Source organism: Mchenga conophoros, linkage group LG6 (assembly GCF_057382185.1).
Source record: "Mchenga conophoros isolate Kocher_MC1m ecotype Shallow Benthic linkage group LG6, M_conophoros_male_GT1.1, whole genome shotgun sequence".
Lineage (NCBI taxonomy): Eukaryota > Metazoa > Chordata > Actinopteri > Cichliformes > Cichlidae > Mchenga > Mchenga conophoros.
The window spans coordinates 30,595,503-30,620,813 of NC_140531.1; the positions used below are offsets into that span (position 1 = coordinate 30,595,503).

Here is a 25,311-nt window from a genome sequence, read left to right on the forward strand (position 1 = left end):
TCCTGTCTCAGTCAATTATAGATGATGTGAGTGGGCGGGTGTGTGTGTTTAGGGCACGGATGGCTTGGGGATAGAAGCTCCTCTTGAGTCTCTCTGTCCTTGCCCGGAAGATGCGGAACCTTCTACCAGATTGCAGAAGTTGGAACAGTTTGTTGCCTGGATGGGACGGGTCCTTCAGTATCTGCGCTGCTCTAGTCCGGCATCTCCTGGTGTAGGTGTCCTGAAGCGGGGGGAGAGCAATCCTGCAGCAGCGTTCTGCTGTATGGATCACTCTCTGGAGAGCATTTTGGTCCTTCACACAGCTGTTCCCAAACCACGATGTCATGTTCTGTGTGAGGATGCTCTCTACAGCGCCTGTATAGAAAATCCTGAGGATCTTTGGAGAGACCCTGAACTTCCTCAGTTGTCGTAGGTGATACAGGCGCTGCCTAGCCTTTTTGGTCTGGACCTGAATGTGGGCAGCCCATGTCAGGTCTGAGGAGATGTGGAGATACTTGAAGGACTGCACCCTCTCCACTGGAGCTCCATTGATGATGATGGGCTTGTAGTCTCTGTGCTGACCCCTTCTGAAGTCCACCACCAGCTCCTTGGTCTTGCTGATGTTCAGCTGGAGGTGGTTGTCCTGGCACCACGATGCCAGATTCTTCACTTCATCCATGTAGGCCGCCTCATCGTTGTTGGAGATGGCACCCAACACCACTGTGTCGTCAGCAAACTTCACAATGGTGTTGGAGCCGTGGGTGGCCACACAGTCTGAAGTGTAGAGGGAGTAGAGCAGTGGCGAGAGGACACATCCCTGAGGTGCTCCTGTGTTGATGGTGATGCTGTTGGAGAAGCACCTGCCCACCCTCACCACCTGAGTTCTGCCAGTGAGGAAGTCCAACACCCATGCACACAGACGGCTGTTAAGTCCCAGATCCCTCAGCTTTGTGAACAGTCTGCAGGGCACTATTGTGTTAAACGCTGAACTGTAATCAACAAACAGCATTCGCACATAGTTACCCTGTTTCTTGTCCACGTGGCTGAGAGTGGTGTGTAGGACGTGGGCGATGGCATCCTCTGTGGATCTGTTGGATCTGTAGGCGAACTGCAGCGGATCTGTGGTGTCTGGGATGGAGGAGGAGATGATGTTCTTCAGCAGCCTCTCAAACACCTTCATTACTACCGAGGTCAGTGCAACTGGCCGGTAATCGTTCAGGGATGAGGGTTTGCTGTTCTTGGGCACAGGGATGATGGTGGATCTTTTGAAGCATGTGGGGACCACAGACTTCGCCAGGGACTCGTTGAAGATGTAAGTGAACACACCTGCTAGCTGGTCAGCACAGCAGCGCAGCAGACGGCCGGTGATGTCGTCTGGCCCCGCCGCTTTCCTTGTGTTCACTCTCCTCAGTGCCGCTCGGACGTCATGCTCTGCGATGCTGGTCACCGGTCTCTCGCTGATGACGTCACTGTCCTCGGTAGTCAGGCGGTAGATAGCATTAGCCGCCTGGCTAACCTCGAAACGGGCGTAGAACCGATTCAGCTCATTGGTGAATGCAGAGTCGGCGTTGATCGGCGCAGTGTCCCTGGCTTTGTAGTCCGTAATGGTGCGTAGTCCGTGCCACATACTCCGTGTGTCGCCCTGGTGGAAGCGGGACTCCACACGTTCCCGGTACCGGCGTTTGGCATCTCTCACCGTGCGCCGCACGGCGTATGAGGCCGCTTTGTAGGCGCTCATATCGCCAGTGGCGAGACCCGCGTTGTAGGAGGCGGTCCTGGTGTTTACTGCAGTGCGGATTGATCTGTCCATCCACGGTTTCTGGTTTGGGAATGTGGTGACTCTCGCAGTGGGGATAATCTCCTCCGCTAGCATATTGACGAAGCATACTGCTACTTCCGTAAACTCGTTGATGTCGACTGCGCATGCTCTGAACATGTCCCAGTCTACATCGTTGAGTGCGTCCTGTTGCGTAGCTTCTGATTGGGCAGTCCACCGTTTTACCTCCCTCTTGGTCACATCTTCCCTCCGTATGCTTTGTTTATACTGGGGAATGAGGAAGATGGCGTTGTGGTCAGACTTCCCAAAAGCCGGGTGTGAGACAGCTTTGTAGCCCTGCTTGTATGGCGTGTAGCAGTGATCCAAAATCCGATCCCCTCTCGTTGGACACGAGACATGCTGGTAAAAGTTTGGCATGACTTGTCTGAGGTTCGCTTTGTTAAAGTCTCCTGCTACAATGAGGGCTGCGCCCGGGTCCTTGTTTTGAAGCGAGCTCAGCACATCATGTAATTCGGACAAAGCCATACCTGTGTCCGCTTGGGGTGGGATGTAGACCGCCGTGGCGATGACTGAGGTGAACTCACGGGGCAGATAGAAAGGGCGGCACTTAATGCTCAGGAACTCCAGATGTGGCGAGCAGCCGCTGGAGAGAGTAGAAATGCTCCTGGCATCACACCACTTTCTGTTTATCATGAAACACACTCCCCCACCTTTGGTTTTGTTCGACTCTGCTGTTCTGTCTGCGCGGAGCACAAAGAATGAATCCGACGGAGTTACGGCCTGGTCCGGCACGGTGGGGGTCAGCCATGTCTCCGTGAAGCACAGAATGTTGCAGTCCCTCATGTCACGTTGGAAGGTGACCCAAAAAAAAAAAGGAAGGTGACCCTTGCTCTTAGGTCATCGAGCTTGTTCTCCATGGATTGTACATTGGCCAGTAGGATACTGGGCAGTGGTGCGCGATGCGCCTGCTGTCTCAGTCTGTTCCTAATACCAGCGCGTTTTCCCCGGCGCTTCTTTGTTCTGTGCCTCAGATGAGCGGCCCGTCCTTTGTTGTTCTCCGCGCCGCGTAGAATCTCTGGCGGCCAGGAAGGGTCAGGTTTAAAAGTGTCCAAGATTAGATGTGCAACCTTGGCACCGATGTTTACAAGTGATCCGCTGTCGTATACTATAAGACTAGAGGATTTTGGGATGTAAACCAGAGCAAAAAATAGGTAAAAAATAAGAAAAGTGGATAGTCGGAGCGGAGCGGTCAGGAAGGCGTCTGGACGTGGCCGCGCCATCTTGTTTCTCCATGTCCTTAGATAGGACAGAAAGGGGAAATGGAGAGAAAGATTGATAGGCTCTGATAATTTGGTGAGAATGGGTGAGTTAAAGTGAGTTAGAAAGAGTAGTGACAATTACTGTGTATTACATGTTGCTGTAGGACAAGTACACTTCACAGAAAATGAATCAGGAATGTCAAGAGTCAGCCTTGAAACCTAACCGTCCTACTCCAGCTGGGTATCAGCGTGACTGCATATGTGAGCCTGTATTACTGGGCAACACAGTGTACCCACTTGAGGTATTAGAACCAACGGCAGGCTGACAGGCCCCAAGGCCGTCACTGTAACAGCATGTAATTATATGCTGCATGGTACAGAGTGCGTGTGCGAATACAGCTGTGTAGGTGTCTGCCCGTGAGCGTGTCTCTTTGTATATGTGTGCATGACAAAGTGCAATTACAGGCTCACTGCCAGATAAAAAAAAAAAACTTCACTAACCCTCTCAAGTCAGTGACTGCAAAGAAAATGATCTTTTTCAAAGAAAAAAACCACGTAGAGAAATCCTGTTGAAAAAAAAAAGTAATTAAAAGCTGTAAAAGTTATATTTAGAAAACATGAGAGGAAAATGCAAATGCAATTTGGGTCTAGCAGCTTGTGTAGCAACCTTGTTTTTCCCTCTAATTTTCTTGTCTTTCACATACACACGACTTAAATAAATACACACGTACACACTTTTTCACAATGATATAAGCGTACTTTGTAACTGGGTCTCAGGGCACTGGTTGCTGGAGATGTGGTGTTGTAGGATGGAGGTTCTGATAACAGCTCTTCAGATCGCTGCAAGAGAAAAGTTGCTGTGGAAGTTGACTCGTGTCTCTTGCAGGATCTTTGTGAAGATAGGAAGAGTGTTTTTTACAGCAAAGGTATGGATGAGAAAGGAGTTGTGCGTTGGTTATGTTATGGGCAAGGTGGCCGTGACTCAGTAGGTCGTGGCAGAGTGGGTCATCTCCTATTTGAAAGATTGGTGGCTCGATCCCTGATTTGTTTAACCCACATGCCAAAGTATCCTTGGACAAAATACAGAGCCTCAAGGTGCTCCCAATGCATCTATTGAAGTGTGTGTGTGTGTGCATGAGAGAAAGAGAGAGAGAGGGAATGTGTTTGAAAGTGCTTAGATGTAGATAAAAGAACTGTATGAATGTGTGTGAGATTGGGTTAATGAGACTTGTAGTAAGAAAGTGCTTTGAGTGCTCAACTGAATAGAGAGGTACCAGTCCATTTATCATTTATCTCCAGATTCTTCAAACTATATGCAAGTCATGCAGAGTAAAAGATACAAGCTAGTAATATAAATGATGATTTACTCCCCAAAGTCCTGTAGGTATTCAGTGTAGAGAAAAGAAAATTATATATGTGTAGCAGACTTTAGGACCATTCCCAGTAGTTGTGTATTTTGGACACAGTTCTTCGTTTCTATTCTATGCAAATAAGTATGAGCTGGTTCTGGATTGCTGGGGTGGGATCAATGGATTTGCATTTTCACTGATCTGTGAATACAAAATGAGGCACAGATGAAGCATTAAATCTACAGTCTACAAAGGTTTTAATCTTTCTGCTTTCTTACATCAATTACAGTCAGCAACACTTGCTAAAGGAATTAAACCCAAACGCCACATATGAACTAAAGAAAGTTAAAGTAAGACTGATGGAAATGTAGTTTTGCAAGTTTTTGGACATAGCCCAAGGAACGGGAAAGTTAATTTAATAGTGAGTTCATGGTGGTGCTAAAAAGTTAAGTGAAAAAGAGTGAAAGGAACTTTTAAGATTTTTTTTTTTTAATCGCAACATGTAGGGATTTTCATAAGAAGATAATGAAAGTTTGACAGTATAGATAACATTACATCTACTCTGTCCTTGACTTCACATATATACACCCACACACAAAAGGTTTTTTTTAAAAAGATTTTTCCCATAGTGGTCGTGGTTATCAGGGTTTTATCAGAAATATAGATGAAATAGATGAGTTCCCCTGCAAGCAAAAGCACACATGTGGTAGATGGTTCTTCTGAACCCTGCATCTCATAAGATATCAACACCAAAATATTATGTTATCTTTAAACACTTTCTTTTAATACTTTTTTTTTTTAAACAGACTCTGCAGTTACTCTGTCCCTTTCTCTTGTAAGGCTGCTATGATATACATTTGTGATTATGTTTGAGGCCAAACCCAGGCTTATCTTCATGCAGTGCCAAGTAAATGGTGATATACACTTAATGGCTACTATATTAGGTACAGCTTGTTAACATTGGGTTAGAGGCTTGTTTTTTGTTTTTTTCCAAGGTGTTGAAAATGTCCCTCAGGAATTTTGAACAAAATTGACATGATGGCATCACACAGTTGCTGCAGACTTTTGGCCACGATGCCAATCTTCCGTTCCACCACATACCAAAGTTGCTCTAGACTGAGATCTGATGATGGTGGAGGGCATTTGAGTTCAGTGAGTACAATTTATTGCCATGTTCAAAAAAGCATCCTGAGATGATGTGAGCTTTGTGACGGTGTTTTCCTGCTAGCAGCCATCAGAAGGTGAGTAGACTGCAGTTATAAAAAGACAGACATGATCAGCGACAATACTTAAATGCTGTTGCATTTAAATGATGGTCAGTTGGATAGTAAGTGGCCCAAAGTGTGCCAAGAAAATATCTTGCAGAAAATTGCACAACATTAGCCTGAACCTTTGACACAAGGCAGGATACACCCAAAATGTCATATTTTTTTAAGCCAAATTCCGATCCTATGATCGGAATGTTGCAACAGAAATCCCCTTGTAACGTCAGTTTCACGTTCTTAGCTGACACGAGTGGCACCCTGATTTGAGGTTTGATGTGTTGTGTGTTCAGAGATGCTTTTCTGTGTGTTTTGGCTTTAATGTGTAGTTATCTGAGTTGCTGTTGCCTTCCTATCAGCGCAAAAATCCCAGCACGTTAACAGATATGGAACTATTCATACCAAACCATATGACACATATCATCTATCCAATCACTTAAATCATCTGTCTTTTACCCTTTTTCATGCTCAGTTTAAACTTCAGCAGGTCATCCTGAGCATGTCTACATGTTGTTTAATGCAAACAGTCCCTGTAGGCGAACGGAAGCTCCCCTCTTCCTGGAGTGTGACTTCGTGGTATTGTGTACATTTGGTTTTGTTTTGTAGGTCTGAACCTTTGATCTGTCACCTGACTTGAATCTTTTCTTTACCCCTTATCGTCAATTAAAGTTTTCATAACTTTAATCCCAGTACTCTGTGGCCTTTGATCAGATACTTCTGCAAATGAAATTCAGATCTCTTCCACTAACCTCTGTTTTCCACGTCTTCCATGCAGTCTTCTGTACAAACAACATTTTTGTTATTGTTGATGGTTCTGTGATGGTTTACCCACTCAGACCCACTCTCTATGTCCACCATATGCTGGGATACTTTAAATACACCAACACAGAAAACCAAAAGAAAACAGGACTTGGAGTCATTACTTCAAACAATGCCTAAATACACTGAGTTGCTGCCATGTGTTTGGCTGCTTAAATACTTGCACTGATGAGCAAATAACAGGTAATAAAATATGAGCGTAAGTGGTTGTTAAAGACTTGTGCATGGAAACAGAGTTATTGTCAATCCTCCAGTGATTCCTCCTGAAATAGCTTTTCTCACTGATGTGATTAGCGTAAAAGGCAGGAGCAATTAATTAGCCTATCCTAGCTGTCATGGGGAAAGTGGCAGGCTACACCCTGGACAGGTCACCAGTCTATGGCAGGGGCTAACACAGAGAGACAGACAATCATTCATGCTTACATTCACATCCACAGTCAATTTAGAATCACCAGTTAACCTAGCAATCATGTTTTTGGATGGTGGGAGTATCTGGAGAGAACCTATGCAGGAACATAGAGAACATGTAGTCCAACAGTACCAACCACTGCATCACTACTTTTTTTTATTTATTTTACAACACAATTTAACTGACAAATAATTTAAACAAGAACTGCCAATTAACATAAAAGATACTTATTTTCTCCTGTCATTTGTTTCTTTGCTCTTCATATTTTGGGTTTAATAGGCTGTTCTACAAAATGAACAAACAATAGCTTATCAAAGGCGGCCAGCCAACAATGCTACAAAGTGACAGAAGAAAAAAAAGGGAGAGAATACTGCGAAGTAGGGCTGAACGATTATGGAAAATAATCTAATTGCGATTTTTTTGCCCCAATATTGCGATTGCGATGCGATATGCGATTATTTTTTAAGGTCTTTGTCTTCTGTATTATTAAACAAAGACAAGCAATACATCATATAGTATGGCCAATACTATATTACATTAATTTTAAACTGTTCTTTCCTGGAAGACAGACCTCTGTTATGATGACATGAGGCGATGCATGAATTGATGACTGACATTTTTATTTAACTTCTTCAATCACAACAGTATATTTGAACATACACAATAGTTTATTTTTAGCTTACAAACATCTGAGCATAAAGTGCTGACAAGGAACCCTGGTGTAAACATTAAAATGAAAGTCAGTACAATGTGCAGATTGCAGAAATATACATAAAAAAAATCAGTGGCTTTACCACACTCAGTTTTTCGACATCTGTGAACTACTAGACAGTCATTCAATTAAAAAATAATATTAAATAAATAAAACTAATAAATAAAAAATACACACATCTTACTGATCTCTGCAGTCAGTAACATTACACATAAAGTGCAAACATAATAGCAATTGTATAAACACACACACGCCTTTAAAATTTAAAGGCGTGAAATTGGACGGTCTAGCCTTCTGATTAGCTAATCAGAAGGCTAGTTCTGATTAGCGTCACCGCTGTCTCGGTGGAGTTTAATAAACTCGGCCGTCTGCTTCTTGCTATCTAAAATATAACCAGACACTGGTGTAAATTCTCGACTGTCTCATACTTCTGTTTAATAAGTTTTCTGTTTGACGTTTAGTCAGCTGTGTGAAAACCAAGGAGGAACCCACCCGGGGGATTAATAAAGTTTTATTTTATCTAATCTAATAACTTTAATCTCAGCCAAACCGATTTACTCACGAACAAACAAAACACTGAAAAAAGCCCAACAATAACATTTTTAGGTTGTCTAAGTGACTTATATATTACGTTTAACCCGAGCAGCGAAACTCCGCGGTGATCTGAAAATGATGTGCCGGGAGTTGTGCCGTTCTCGGCCGCATCAGTAACCCTCGAGCTCCCGGCTAGCTGTCGAGCTGGTGGGTAGCAGACGCCTCTGAAAACGTCGAAGCACTTTTGCAAATATGGGATATCTTGATAAACCGAGCAGATATTTGATGTTTACACAACTACTTTCTCGCCTGAAAATATGTTAAAAGTTTATTTTGTGACCCAGAAAGATTAGTATGAGTAATTTTAAAACTTAGTAGCGGCCGCCATTGCTGGAAACTGGAGTTTGGCTGGGCCGCGCTATGAATTCTGGGATATGGTAGTAATTTGGACAGCCTTCGGCGCGTCGCTGTGACGTAATCGGTCTACAAATGCGGCCTCAGGAGGATGCAGCCCATGAATTTGGACATGTCCAGAGTATAATCGCAGCCTTTGCGGTTAGAAAATTGCACTTGATCATGTCGCGATATTATCGCAAATGCGATATATCGTTCAGCCCTACTGCGAAGTACTCAAACTGCTAAATAATTCTTGCTTCTAACTTCTCTCAGTCTATCACAGCTGTTTCCCCATAAATCAAATATGCCTTAGCTAATAAATTCAACAATACAAAACATGCATGTACTCATGGATAAACACACACACACTTTGATACATTTACACAAACTCAAGAGATACAAGCACACACCACAGACAGTGATGCAACAAAACAGCAACAACTACAGCAGGTCTCTGATGATAATAATTACAGCTCTGGGTGCCTGGAGAAAGTGTTTGTGGCCTATGGGAGGAAAGGTTGATCCACAGTGAGGTGACACCATGCCCTGAACAACAGACAGCAGAAGAGTTTTTTCAAAGTTGGTCGTGGCACAGCAGTAGTTGAAATACAGGTCAGATAAGCCAAGAACATCAGACAGCAGAGTCAAATCAGACCTGACAGCAGGTTGCAGCATCATTTCTAAGAAAAAGGCTCCAGTGGCTGTGAGGCTGTTTAAAATTACAGGCAGCATGAGATTAGAGACATTTAAATGAAAGGTAAAATTGTGTGGAAAAAAAGAAGATAAATCTAATTTACACATTTCAGAAAACTGACTTTTTTGAAAAGTTATTTCAGTCCACATAGTTTATTCATGATTGGCAATGATGAACAATAGCCTTTTTTTAAATGCCAGATATCAATATCCCCAAAGAGTACAAAGTAACAGATAAAATAACACAACCAACCTGCAGCCAACTCTTGAATCCATTAGAGGATGGTAGGGACAGATCATTAGTTCTTTGTATTTCAGACTGTAAATAAAAAAATTAAAAAAGATGCTGTTCTTCACCAGTTGTTGTATGTGTGCGATACAAAGTGCAGACATGAAAGACAGGCTCCAGAAAAGAATTTATCTGAATTGCTATCTATAGAACCGAACCACCAATAACTCAGAAATGTCAGACCTGCCATCTTCACAAAATGCCACAAAGTGTATTTCTTTGATTTTAATGCTTAACTTGATGCATGGAAATTAATATTAGCAGGTACTAAAGAACTATAATAACCACTTCTTCTTTTTTTTTTTTAAACAACAACAATCATGTAACCCAGCTGGTGTGCTTTTGGACTGGAGCAGAATTCATGCTTTTGAGGCATATTACAGGTTTTTCCTAAAATCTATGAAAATATTTTCTTTTCACAGGGGTAGAGGCACATCCTGGCATAGGCTAGACTGCAAGCAGCCTGAGTACACTCTTGCTACCTCTAAGTGAAAGAAACTAGTAACCCCACATATTTACTTCAGTTCGGAAATCCACTTGATGGCATCTGATTTACTCATATTTACAAAAATAATGACCTGAGCTGATCTGAGCATTTCAGAAACTGCTGATCTGCTGGGATTTTTTACGCCCAAGCATCTCTAGTGTTTACAGGGAATGGTCTGAAAAGGAGCAAGCATCCAGTGAGCAACAGTTCTCTGGATGAAAATGCCTTGTTGATGCCAGAGGTAAGAGGAAAATGGCTAGAGTGCTTCAAGCTGATAGTAAGGCAAGATTGATTCAAATAACCACCAGTTATAACCAAAGTACGCAATGCACAACAAGTCGAACCTTGAAGCAGATGGATTGCAGCAGCAGATGACTACATTAAGTGCCACTCCTGTCAGCTAAGAAGAGGAAACTTCTATTGTGGATAAGAGAAGATGACAAGTCTCACATTTCAGTATGACATTGTAGGGTCAGAATTTAACATAAACAACATGAAAGCACGGATCCGTCCTCCTTTGTGGTGTGGTACATTTTTTTGGCACACTCTGGGCACCTTAGTATTGTTTACAAGCCACAGCCTATCTTGGTATTATTGCTGACCACGTACCTCCCTTTATGACCCCAATGTGCCTGTCTTTTGATGACTGCTTCTAGCAGGATAATACCCCGTGTGACAAAGCTCTGATAATCTCAAAATGGCTTACTGAACATCAGAGTGTTTATGGTACTCAAATGGCCTTCACAGTCACCAGAACTCAGTCCACTATAGCACCTTTGGGATGTGGTGGAAGATTTGCATTATAGATATTTAGCAGCAAGTGTGCGATGCTATCATGTCAGTTTAGACCAAAATCCCCAAGGAATGTTACCGGGACCTTGTTGAATCCATGCTACAAAGAATTAAGGCATTTCTGAAGGAAATAGAGTGTGGAGTCTGGTACCAGCAAGGTAATGACTGAAGTGGCTGGTGACATGGTTTTTCAGTCAGTTTCATATTTGATGAGAATTCTAGATAAATGTGATTTTGAAATAAGGGACATATAGCAGCAAGGGTTCACTGCAGAACATGCAAAACCCAGTTACAAACAAAATATTCTCCTGTGCATAATATAAATTGTGTTGATGGTGTATTTTAAAGAGCATTAAAGGTCTAAAGGTAAAAGACAGACATTAAAGGTAATTGTAAATGTATGGCTGCTGTAAATACTGGCATTAATTTATATGCAGTGCAGTGGCCACAATGTCAAAGTAAATCTAATTTCTGAGATTTCATTTAACCTTGTTTTAATTACTGGGCTGTATTTACTGGAACTGGAGGTGGTCTTCTGATGGATGTTTACAAGGTTTATAGGACTGAACCTGTTGCCATCTCACATTATCAGTTCTGGGAGTAAAACATTGTATTACATGTGGCATTCATGCTAATTTTAGTGCAATAAAAAGAAAATAAATAAAAAAAGAATGTCAAGCTATTGTGCAAAACAGATGAACACATCTGGAAGCTGTGCAAGTTAATGGGCTGTATTTTTAGATTTTTGGGTACCTGCACGGAGGATACACATTATAAAGGACTCAATCATTTAATAGCTTAAACGGTCTTTACAGCAGAAAAAGTGTGTTTTGCTGAAAAGCAGTGTAATCTAAACTTGTAATTTGCATACACTAATGTAGCTGTGAAAGATTAGTGTGTAATTTTAGCCTGCAAACTGTGATTTTTTTTTCTAACCAGCAGAAAGATTATTCTTCATGTAATTGTGTATTTTGTTCTACAACTGTCCTCTATCTAATATCCACATTGATTTTGCTCTCTTTGCAAATACTTATCCCCCCTGAAGGTGACATTTGTTCTGCTTTCTTCCGACACACGTAAAGGCCAACACTTGAGGGAAAACAGATGGGAGATTCTGCTTGCAGTGCTGATGATCAGCATTGTTCTTCACTTTTATTCAAATATGTCGCAGCAAAGGGCCTCTCAGCTTCAGACGGCACTTAAAAACCCTCAAAACATAATGCCTCATTTTTGGCCCAATCAATAAGCTCAATATGGTATAACTTGAGGATAGATATTGCGGTGATTACACTTGGTCTCCAAGGAAGTTAGTATTTTCCTGCAAGCCTTAAGAGGGTGGGCATTTATCGAATTGGGTCACCTTTCATATTGGGTGGCTATGCGTATTACCATGCTGTTACACATATTTAGTTGATTACACCATGTCCTACCTGTAAAGAATAAGCCACTCTGTTACCTTTACTTAAGAACGTGTTCTGATGAACTCAAATACTTAACTGTGTATTTTGAAAACCATATTTGAGAAATGGAGAATGGTTCACTGTTCCCATGATTTAAAACAGAAATAGACAAGAATTGGAATATTTTTATAACATTTGTCAAACCCAGTCTATCTAAAGTACCATTTCTCTGTCTGCCCACACACAGCAGGTTACATAAATGGATCCATTGCACATCCCACTCACTGTTTTAGTGGGCAATACAAAAGTGAAGGAATTAAAAATGTATGTATTCTCTAAATGACCTATGCTTCTCACTTTCTGCAAGAAACATAACATTACTACCAACCATTCTTCTCTAAACTCAGTACACGAGCTACCATTTTACATTGGTGATGAGTTCAGTGGCAGTTTAAGGTATGTTTGTTAATGTATTTATTTACTGACTTAATTTTGGGCAGCTGGTTTGCCGTTTGTGTTCTGCAGCACACTAATCATTTTTGATGTTTATTTTTTTTCTATTACATTGCAATCACAACCTTTGCCTTATTTCACCCAAGTGGTTTCAGCTGCATAACATGAAGTATAATTTAGCTGCCAGATGACAATATAGTATATACCCAGCAGCTAAAAGACACGTAGTCAGCATATTGAATATTTAGAAACAGCAGGAACAGAGACATTTAAATAACATATTTTCATCTTAGGTTAAGACAATATGTTACAGCTACACAGATGGAATCACATGGTGAAAACTTGAGCGAAACCCATCATCCTGAGTCTCAGCTACCAACAAAAGCTCAAAGCCCTAACGCCTCAATTGCAAATGACTTGATTTATTTATTTATCCATGTTAATCCATATAATGTTACACAATTATGTATCATTGTCATAAACTTACACTCTGGCCATTTTATTAGGCATAACTCTTAACACAAGATGTCTAATCAGCAAATGCATCAACTCAGTGTATTTATGCATGCAGACATGGTCAGGACAAACTGCTAAAGGTCAAACTGAGCGGCAGAACTGGGGAAGAAAGGTGATGAGAGTGATTTTAACTGGTGTGAATGTTGGTGTCAGATGGACTGGTCTGGGTATTGCAGAATCTGCAGAACTACAGACTTTCCCACTAAACCATCTCTAGGGTTTGCAGAGAAAGGCCCTATTAAGATAAGCCAGAGATCGGAGGAGAATGATGTAAATGCTTCAAGCTCATAGGAAGACAAAACAAATTTAAATACACACTAGTTCCAACAACACATTGACCCCTTGATGCACATGGGCTACAGGAGCAGAAGGCCACACCAAATACCACTCCTGTCAGATAAGAACAGGAAACTAAGTCTACAATTCACATTGACTCATCAACACTGGACAATCTAAGGAGCTTGGAAAGAAAAGTGTCTGGAATTCTTTGAGTTGCTTGAAGACGTTCCACCTCTCATCTGAGAAGCTTCTTCCGTTTTAAGGGTCAAATGGTGGAGTCCCAGATTTAAACCCAGTGGGAGTTTCCCCCCAAAGAGGGACAAAGGACCCCCTGATGATCCTCTACCTAATCACATGAGCCAAGGTGTGAAAGCAGGTGTGGGTCACAATCAGCCAGAGTTTCGGGTGAGCTCATTGTGAAACATGGCCCCACCCTATCATGTGATTTCCTGAGGTCAGATGGCCCAACATGTGAGTGGGCGTTAAGGCATCTGGGAAACTCCCACTGGGTTTAAATCTGGGACTCTCCACCATTTGACCCTTAGACCTGAAGAAGCTTCTCAGATGAGAGGTGAAATACTTTAAGTAACTTAAAGAAGTCCAGACGCTTTTCTTTCCAAGCTTCTTAGACTACGATGACCTGGATGACTGAGAACTTTCACAGACAACACTGGACAATAGAAGATAAAGAAAAAAAAGTTGTTTGGTCTGATGACTCCTTAATTCCAATGAGTGTCGAAGCTGTGATATTCAGATTGTGGGGACAGAATTTGACATGCAACTCCGTCATGCTATTGTTCAGTATGGACAATCAATATGGGGCTATGCCATAAAGAATTAAGGAAGTTCTGAAGGCAAAATGGAGTCCCACCCAGTGCTAACAAGATGTACTTAATAAAGAGGGTTACTTAGTCCATGTTACTTAAAAATACTGAATTGACCTAGAGATTTTGGCCCCATTTTTATCCCCATTAACCCACCATAAATCTTTCGTTTCCAGTTTTACTTTTAACAGCATTTTTGAAAAATATGGTTCAATTCATGTTTACAACAATATGTCACAAATGATTAGACTGCCACTGTCACTGGTCAGTTTATATAACCACATAAAAAACTTCAACGCTAAAGAGTCATGAAAAAACAACAAAGATACATGACATGCAAAATGGTGCCTTTATTGTCCAGTGTATGAAGTGACAACCAATTCTTATTCAGCTTGCAGATTTAATGGTAGTAGTTAAGTAAAAACAAAACAAAAAAACCCCCAAAAAAACAAACAACCCAAAAAACAACAACGACACATACACTAATAGAAACCAGACCATGCACTTTAGACTCAGTAGTGACACTGCCTCCTCTTCAAGTATGTTCTCAACTCCTCTTCTTCTCACCTACCACCTCTTCGACATTTTTTCTGGCTGCCTCTACTGTGTTTGTTCACTTAATAAGGAAGCTGTGAGACAGAGATAGATTAAAATAAGTAGAGAAGGAAAGAGGGTAGAAAAAAAACAAGGAGAGGGAAAAATAAGAGATATAAATAAAGTATTTCTTTGTCTAACCTTGTGTTACATTAAAAACATTTTCGTGAAACACAAAGCTAAAAGGAAAAAAGAAAAACACATTTGGAGTATAAACTGTTTCTGGAAGCATGTAAACAAGAAACATTTCTGAAACGGATTTGCATTTATGAAACAGAAATCTAACTGATGAATAGTTGAATTAGCCCTAAACATTTCTGTATGCCACTCTAACATAACATGGACTTAAGAATAAAAACAAAGCCACAATCAGACTTAAGTAATAGGAATTTAAAACTGTACTGCCGTATTTTTCATAGATAAGGCACAGCGGATTATAAGGCGCATTAAGCGAAAGAAAACAGTCAGATAAGTCAAACTTTACTCAAATCATTCTTCTTGCTTCCTCCACTTCTGTACTATTGATTCATTAATGTTGAATTCTCTCGCAGCTGCTCTATTCCCATGTTGTTGCAGTATATTAATGACTAACCTCATATTGTTGATGGATTATCTCAGTTGTTCTCCTGACTGAAGTTTGGTCCGTTTACAGCATCCTACCATGCGATTGCATTTGTTGCTATATCATGTTTAGGTGGAAACTAGTGAGCTAACTTCCTGCTAACTTGTAACTCCGTTAAATTTAATAAATTCTGTTTTCATGGATGCCTGGATGTTAAACTTAATTGCTACACCTGGTAAAGTAACAACGCTGATCATTTTATTAAGGATGAAAGAATTTAGACAGTTTTTAACTCTCAGTGATGCCGCAGTGTTCTTTTGACTTTGGGACCTGAAGCGGCTGGAGTTTTGGACCCAGATTACTCTGCAAGGCTCCTGACTACGGTAGCCGTAATGCTCCGACAACCCATCAAGTGGTGCGGCTTCGTAGCTTACCAAAGTTGTGCCAAAACAGTTTTTGACAGATTTGTGAATGCTGTGTGCCACATAAAATCTCTTCGAGGTCAATAAGTACGACCAGAATTCATACATAAGGTGCATTGTCAATTTTTGAGAAAATTAAAAGATTTTAAATGTGCCTTATAGTGCAGAAAATACAGTATATGCGGCACTGTATGCAAAAATTGCCATAAATAATGCCACTTTAGAGACTTTTTTCATAAAAGTTTCTATCCTTGTAAAATGTTTTAATTTTTATGACATTTTTATATTTTAAATATAAAATATTAACTAATCAGTATATGACAAGTCCCAATACATCCATCCATATTTTAGCAACTTAAAAATGGACCCTCAGCTAGGCCTTTTGAGACTGTATTTTAAGTCAAGACCTTGCTACAGTCTTACAAACCACATCACATATATTTCCAGCGTATGTAAAATATTAGAAATAAGTTATTGAGTAACCAGTGGAGTCCAAGTGCATTTCAAAAAAAGAAAATGTGCAATTCCTTTAAACCCAACATTCAACTAGTACAAAGAAAACCCAACATTGAAAGTGAGAATCTTTAATAATACATGCTAATTCTGATGTACAGTGGGGCAAAAAAGTATTTAGTCAGCCACCGATTGTGCAAGTTCCCCCACTTAAAATGATGACAGAGGTCAGTAATTTGCACCAGAGGTACACTTCAACTGTGAGAGACAGAATGTGAAAAAAAAAATCCATGAATTCACATGGTAGGATTTGTAAAGAATTTATTCGTAAATTAGGGTGGAAAATAAGTATTTGGTCACCTCAAACAAGGAAAATCTCTGGCTCTCACAGACCTGTAACGTCTTCTGTAAGAAGCTTTTCTGTCCCCCACTCGTTACCTGTATGAATGGCACCTGTTTGAACTCATCATCTGTATAAAAGACACCTGTCCACAGCCTCAAACAGTCAGACTCCAAACTCCGCCATGGCCAAGACCAAAGAGCTTTCGAAGGACACCAGGAAAAGTATTGTAGACCTGCACCAGACTGGGAAGAGTGAATCTACAATAGGCAAGCAGCTTGGTTCCGCTACTGAAGCCAGTGCATGTCCAGGCCCGTCTGAAGTTTGCCAGAGAGCACATGGATGATACAGCAGAGGATTGGGAGAATGTCATGTGGTCAGATGAAACCAAAGTAGAACTTTTTGGTATAAACTCAACTCGTCGTGTTTGGAGGAAGAAGAATACTGAGTTGCATCCCAAGAACACCATACCTACTGTGAAGCATGGGGGTGGAAACATCATGCTATGGGGCTGTTTTTCTGCCAAGGGGACAGGACGACTGATCCGTGTTAAGGACAGAATGAATGGGGCCGTGTATCGTGAGATTTTGAGCCAAAACCTCCTTCCATCAGTGAGAACTTTGAAGATGAAACGAGGCTGGGTCTTCCAACATGACAATGATCCAAGACACACCGCCTGGGCAACAAAGGAGTGGCTCCGTAAGAAGCATTTGAAAGTCCTGGAGTGGCCTAGCCAGTCTCCAGACCTCAACCCCATAGAAAATCTGTGGCGGGAGTTGAAAGTCCGTGTTGCTCGGCGACAGCCCCAAAACATCACTGCTCTCGAGAAGATCTGCATGGAGGAATGGGCCAAAATACCAGCTACTGTGTGTGCAAACCTGGTAAAGACCTATAATAAACGTTTGACCTCTGTTATTGCCAACAAAGGTTATGTTATAAAGTATTGAGTTGTATTTTTGTTATTGACCAAATACTTATTTTCCACCCTGATTTACGAATAAATTCTTTACAAATCCTACCATGTGGATTCATGGATTTTTTTTTCACATTCTGTCTCTCACAGTTGAAGTGTACCTCTGGTGCAAATTACTGACCTCTGTCATCATTTTAAGTGGGGGAACTTGCACAATCGGTGGCTGACTAAATACTTTTTTGCCCCACTGTATTTCACAATAACAAATAAAACCCTAACAATGAAAACACTCAGAGATTGTGCAGGCATAATAATATTTCTTTGAATTCGGTGATTGAGGCACTTAATCAGAATCAGAATCAGAATCAGAATACTTTATTGATCCCTGGGGGAAATTATTTTTTGTTACAGTGCTCCATTTTAAACCAACATTAAGACAAGACAGACAATACGCTAACTAAGAATAGTACAATATATACATATATATACATACATACATACATAAGTCACTTATAAATAAATATTTGGAAAAGAAACATGTGTAGCTGTAGCAGCAAACAGTGTGTTAAGTGGATGCGTTGTACAGGGAGATGGCCACAGGCAGGAATGATTTCCTGTGTGGTTCAGTGGTGCTTTTCGGTAATCTCAGTCTCTCACTGAACGAGCTCCTGTGACTGACCAACATGTCATGGAGTGGGTGGGAGGTGTTATCCAACATTGTCTTTATCTTGGACAGCATCCGCCTCTCCGACACCACCTTGAGGGAGTCCAGCTCCATCCCCACAACATTGCTGGCCTTACGGATCAGTTTATTAAGTCTGTTGGCATCTGCGACCCTCAGCCTGCTCCCCCAGCATGCAACAGCATAGAGGATCGCACTGGCCACCACAGACTCATAGAAAATCCTCAGCATTTTCTGGCAGATGTTGAAGGACCTCAGTCGCCTCAAAAAATAGAGACGACTCTGGCCCTTCCTGTAAAGTGCTGTGGTGTTTTTAGCCCAGTCCAGTTTATTGTCAATGTGTACTCCAAGGTATTTATAGTCCTCCACAATGTCAACACTGACCCCCTGGATTGAAACAGGGGTCAAGTGTTTCCTGGTCTTCCTGAAGTCCACGATCAGTTCCTTGGTCTTTGCCACGTTGAGCTGCAGATGATTCTGCTCACACCACGTGACAAAGGAGTCGACCACAGCCCGGTACTCTGTCTCATCATCCCTGCTGATGCATCCAACCACCGCAGAGTCATCAGAAAACTTCTGAATTAATAGCAATGAAAGATCCATCGAATTGGAGGAATCGCAGTATGCAAACAATAGTGCCACAAACCTGATATTGAATGACGGCGCCTTAGACATGACTATATTAGAAACAGCTCTGTAGTAGAAATAACTAAATGGGCTCAGGAAAACCATTTCAGTGAATACCATTCATTGTTACATCCATAAATCCAAGGTTAAACTACCAAACCACTCTATCAAATATAAGCAAGACCAGGCAATGTTGCTATCCCCTGTGCATTTAAGATGGGATGGAATGAAATGGAAACTGTTTTTATGGTCTAAATTGAAACAAAACTTGAAATTCATTTTGGAAATCATGGTCTCAGCAGACCTATAAAGAAAAGGTTTATCACTTTCATACCACAATAAAGTCTCAAGACAATCGTTATTATATTTGAACTCCATCCACTGAACTAGAAGACTACAATTTGTGTCTTTTTAAAGGAAGAGTTCATAGTTCAAGCTTCTATTATTGTAAAGTATCTGCCTTGATGAAGACCCCTTGACATCCTGTTCAAAGGTGAGTTTCAAGAGTTTCAACAGCTAGGGGGTTTGGCTGCTGTAATGTTTTAAAGCTGCTCACGGACGGGTAAACTGAACCCAAACTCTGAAGAGTTGTGGGATATTTTCCGTTAAGCATTAAATCTATTATTATGGTGACCTTTAGCACACAATGGAATCAAATTGCTGTAGGTTGACTAGAAAATGGGTTTTAATGTAAAAGTGTGTTCACTACATGAGACCCTTTGGAGAAAAAACCCCTATGACTTTTACTATTTAATTGAGGAAACTTTTGTGTTATACTTTGTATTGAATATACTGCCTCTATGACTGATTCTTTGGCTCTGTGTCTTGTATATTTTGGAGAGAGTATTTTTGATTGAATAGCTGTCTTTAAATCAAGGCAGTAATTTGAACTGATGGATCTGTTTTGGCTCTGATTTTTGCATTGTGAAAGCAAAAACTTTGCAGTGATTTTATGTCAGCTTCAGTGATTTTCAGATTCATTGTTTGCTTGTATATTGCGCTTGAATAATTGTTGAGCTGTGGTGGAAGCATCTTTACAGTGGTGTGTGGTTGCTATAGTTACCTGTAGGGGTATCCATGGTACTTCGACCTGAAGATGGAGAGCAGGAAACTAAAGAAAAACACCACCAGGCCAAGGCCAACCAGGCAGATGACTGCAAGAAGACAAAGACAGACTTGTTTTACTGTGCATTACTGGTTAGAAGTCTTGTGCTATAATATCATTAACAATATTTCATTACACAACGACCTCTAGATTTTAAGTTACTACAAGCACATTTTATTCTTGCACATTTTCAAATTCATGACACCCTAATATGTTCTTTTATAATAACTTGAAAAAGGCCTGAGATTATTGTTTTTCTTCTTGGTTAAAGGCATTCATTTCAAGCATTCCATGCCCAATATAAACACAGAAGCAAGTGTTTCTCTGATCCATTTTCAAATTGAATATGCTTACAGGATTCAGACATAGCACACACTAAAAGCATCTTTTTATCTGCATGTTGGTAGTTTACATGTATAAACACAAATTTATAAGCGGCTAAACACAAAAACATACAACTCACTGGTAACATAACATGATAATAGAATATTACTAGAAAGGGAATATAAAACACAAACTAGACATTATGAAAAAAAGTCTCCTTTAGCCTTTTTTCTTTAAAAATAATCCCTTAAAGTATGTGCTACTGTCTCTTTGTCGTGATAAACCCTGCTGGGTTACAGAAAATTATCTTTGAAGCCATTATCATCATATTTCCTCAGTGGCTATTCTAAAGTGAAATATACATAAGCATGACCTTTTATCTGCCGAGGAATTATCACTGTATGTGCAAGTGTATGAGTGTATGCACACCCCTGTGCAGTGGCTAATCCCTAAGAAGTACTGTGTTAAATTAAAACTGTCACCACCGACTGATATTGTTAATCAGGGATTAGGATGAGTACCTCTCCTGGAGACTAAATAGCGAGATATGTTCTTGTCCTTACACGGGGCACACACACACGCACGGGGTGTGCGTGCGTGTGTGTGCGTAAAGGAGAATTAGAGTGTTAGAGAACAAGAGGGTGAGTGTGGATGCACGAGAAAGTTGACATCAAAACATTTGGCTGGTAAAATATAAGATGTACTGTATAAGACTACATTTGCTGTTGTGATATTTAAGAGAGCAAGTGATATTACACCCCAAATTCCCCCAAATCTGTGTAATAAAAAAAAGAATGCAATTATTTGCAAATCTTATAAACCTATATTTTTTCACAGAACATAGAAAACCTATCAAATGGTTAAATTGAGAAAATTTATTATAACAAAAATTTGAGCTCATGTTGAATTTTATGGCAGCAACATGTCTCAAAAAGTTTGGACGGGGCAACAAAAGGCTAGAAAGGTAAATGGCACAAAAAAAGAAACATCTGGAGGAACATTTTCCAGCTAAATAGGTTAACTGGCAACAGGTCAACAACATAATTGGCTATATAAAAAGTGTGTCTTAGAGAGTTTCTCATAAGTAAAGATGGGCAGCGTTTCATCAAACTGGAAAAAAATTGCATCTACAAATTGTGCAACAATTTCAGAATATTGTTCCTCAAAATAAAATTATCATCTATTGCAAATAATGTTATCGAACAGCTCTGAAAATATGCAGAAATCTCTGTGTGCAAGGGACATTGCCTGCAAACCTCTCACTCTCTGGTGGAGCTGCATTAGAAAAGCTATGATTCTGTCACAAAAATCTCTGCATGGGCTCAGAAACATCTACTGTATTGTAAACGGGTTTACATTACCCTGTTTTTACATTACTCTGATCATTTTGTTTATTCTACTTGCATTGCTCTGTCAATATATTGCTATGCTAATAGGGCACAAAACACTTTAACATTCCATTTGCACAAAGTACATTTTCAGTTATTTAATTTAAAATTTCAGATTTTTAATTTAAACATTACTTTACTTAATGTTTCTCTTTTGCACAGTCAAGGAGCCGTTCAGGACACACCACTCTTATGACTATGCATAAGACAAATAAAGAATCTTGAACATCTCCATCGCCTGTGATATCTCCATGATATCCACAAATGCAGGTTAACACGACATGCTGCCGTGTTCTCCAGGGCAAAGCTCATTTAAATGAATGGAGACAAAGTGGGAAACTGTTCTGTGGTTACATGAATCAAAAATTTGAAATTCATTTTGGAAAACATGGACCGAGCATACTGTGGATTAAAGAGGAGATTGACTATGCACCTTGTTATTAGCACATTGTTTGAATCTCTGATTCTGAGGGGGTGAATAAGTGCCTATGGAATCAGCAGCTTGCACATCTGGAAATGCATCACAAATGCTGAAAGGCACATACTGTATGTTCCTTTAAAACTTGTTCGTTTCCATGCATCAAAATTATGTTAAACCCATTACAGCATGTATCACAGCTGAACTGCTGAACTGACCTACCTGCAGTCTGGACCTTTCACCTGTTGAAAATCTTTGGTGTATTATGAGCCCCCCACCAAAAATAAATAAATTCAAGAAAAAGGTGGCACAACATTCATTTCCTACAATTCCAGCAATTGGTCTCCTCACTTCCCGGATGGTTACAGGCCGTTGTTAAAGGTGAGGGGATGTTATGCAGTGGTAAACATGGCCCTGTCCCACCTTTTTGGAGATTTGTTGCTGCCATCAAATTCAAAATGACTAAATTTTAAAATTTAAGCCTTCAGATTTGACATTTTCCATTGTGAATAAAATGATGGTTGAGATTTCCAAATCAGTGCATTCTCTTTTTATTTACGTGTTACAAAGTGTCCCAACTTTTTTCAAAGTGAGAATGCATACTGACGACCTAGTGCATTGACCACACGGTACAAATCACATGCTCACAGCACTGAAGACAGGGGACATCTGTCACAATGGTAAATTTAAGGTATTTAAAGGTAAACAGTTTTTTAACCTTAGTTTAAAAAAACTTGACAGTGTTTTTCTCATTCACACACACACACACACACACACACACACACACACACACACACACCAGCAACTTGGGATTCACTGTTTTCCCCAAGAGTAAGGGGAGAGGCTAGAGACTGAGCTGCTAAGACTGCGAGTGGTGGAGAATCCCCTCTACCTTATGTTCCTTTTGAGGTCAAATAAGGAATATACTGATGCCCAATTGATGAAAATATCCAAGTACTATATTACAGAAATGTGCTACCAAATGACTTAATTGAAAATAATGTATATTTTACATAGTCTGCACAGAAAGTGCATGTGTCCTTGCTCTTCCAGGGTTGCAACATCCACATATACAGTGGGAACATCAGAACGTCTGTGTATCTTCATTAATTAAGTAGAAAGGGATGCATTTCCCTTACCTCATCAATTATGACTGAGAGATCTTAGTATGCATCCACGGATAATGATACACACACGAGGCATGCCAAGTGATTTATGACCTTGGCGAAATGACAAGTTGTTTAAACTGAATGATTTCCCTCAGCGACAAAGGTGGTAATCCCTCTTTTGACTGTATGACTTGGCTCAAATCACAATATATTGGCATGGTAAAAATAAATTTACATTTCCCAAGCAAGAGGAAGTCAATAAACATATTAAGTTAAGCCTATTTAATTAGGAGGAGAAAATGAATAGACTGTAAAGCTAAATGATTCCTCATGTTTTCGGCAGCCAATTGCTAATCAAAGAATAAACTGTGAAGTGACTCCATCAGAAGATACAATCACACATAAGTCATTGACTTTACAATAAACCAAGCAGATAGAATAAAAGCCTCCTCCCCCATTACAAAAATATAATTGTTCACAGTGATTTCTTTTTGTTCACTAATATATTCTTTACTGGGGTAGGCTGGGGACAAACATCTTGGCTGGGCCAAACCAAATAATGAGAAAAGCTTCTTTATCTATATTACATGTGGATAATTCCAAGTCTGACTTAATAGAGTGACAGCAGGGTGTTGTAAAGAGACAAATGGGAGAGAGACAGAACCACTTCATTCTTCAGACACATGCTACATACACCTATTTGTATTTTTAAGGAGAAGCATTGATGCTGCAGCAGTGTAATGGCCCCAAACAGACCTCGAACAAGCTAAAAACCGAAGAAGAGTCAAATAAGTATTTGTCTTTTGGGAACAGCTGAAGTCAAGACAAAGCTAATTAACTATTTAAGCTCAAGAAACTACGAAACACTGCAGTACTGACTGGAAAAGATACATGATCAGGTTTTGCACAAACTCTTTGCTGTCATTAGACCAACAATGTTGCCCCAATTTGATAGCATATTATTTTTATAAGGCAGATGATCTCCTTTGGTGACCCCTAAAGGTAGCAGCTAAAAGACAAAGGAAAATCAACCCCCCCATAATTAACTTACATTTGACGAAAACAATATTCATTTTGGCAGTGTATACCTTTAATTCAAAGTTGGCATCACCCCATTTCCTGTACTGTGTTCCATTTTTTCCACCCCCTCCTTGAATAAATCCCAATCTATTAAATGACTTTGATACACACGTGTTTTTCTGTAAATTGCATAGATTTCTGTAAGCACTAAAATTATTGTGTTTCATTATAATGTAATCCTCATAGTGTGGTTCCTTTAATTTATGTAAATTAGTAGGTAGTATTTCAACAAAAGAGGCTGAATTGAAGTAGTCGATATACTAAAAATACTGCTGGAAATTATGGCGTCCTCTGCAGTGTGCGCATAATATGTTGTCATTTTACAGGTGATAATTAAGTGTGCCACCTACGCATGTGTGTGTCTCTATGTATGTAGAGTGGTATGTGTTTGTGTGATATTGGAAAAACAAGTCCTGATGTTGTTAAAAAAAATATTATATTTTTAAATGTCAAGCTTTAACATCTGAAGAAGTACTCAGGGTTGATACTCTTTCCCTTAGATATTTAGAGTGATCATTTAATATGGGACCTCACAAAGACAAGTGAAACACTTTTTTGAGTTGGTTTTTCATCACATTAACTCTAATTAAATCCCCTAGTGTGTAACCGTGTCTATGTGTTTGAGGTAATTACCAGAGAGGTCATCTAATATCCATCTCCTGCCATAATCTACAAATTATCCTCAAACTCTTGTAAAATATTAAGGGCTGTTTAGAGGCTTGCACTAATTTTCTGATATGATACCCAGTTTGAAGCATGCAGTCTGGTACAAAAAGTACCAGAGAGGAGAGCTCTATCTTAAAATGTATTTATTTAAAGTAAATATTGCAGGTGTAAATATTATGATAACTGCCAACTATTAGATGAAACCTAGGAGAAAGACATGTAAATTACTTCCATATTATCATCAATTTAATATGCATATTTAAGCAAATACACACATTAGAATGAAGTAATAGTGACAATATGTACATATACTTAATATGGAATTATTATAGTCAAGTGACCACTTTGCATCTGTAATGTGTCACAATCATAAGACTCCCAGACATTCATGTGAGGTCA

At 40.0% G+C, this 25,311-nt stretch overlaps 1 protein-coding gene across 1 annotated transcript in view; it reads right to left on the reverse strand.

Annotated features, from left to right (window-relative positions):
• Positions 1–13,012: 13,012 nt before the first annotated feature.
• The window catches only part of LOC146572914 (dolichyl-diphosphooligosaccharide--protein glycosyltransferase subunit TUSC3), a 79,046-nt gene continuing 66,747 nt past the window's right edge, over positions 13,013–25,311 (reverse strand). Inside the window, exons 9-10 of the mRNA XM_085277364.1 lie at positions 19,886–19,976; positions 13,013–14,858 (exon numbers count right to left, since the gene is read on the reverse strand). Coding sequence (XP_085133490.1) covers positions 14,843–14,858; positions 19,886–19,976 — 107 coding nt within the window. The 3' untranslated portion in view covers positions 13,013–14,842. The remainder of the gene's footprint in view (positions 14,859–19,885; positions 19,977–25,311) is intronic.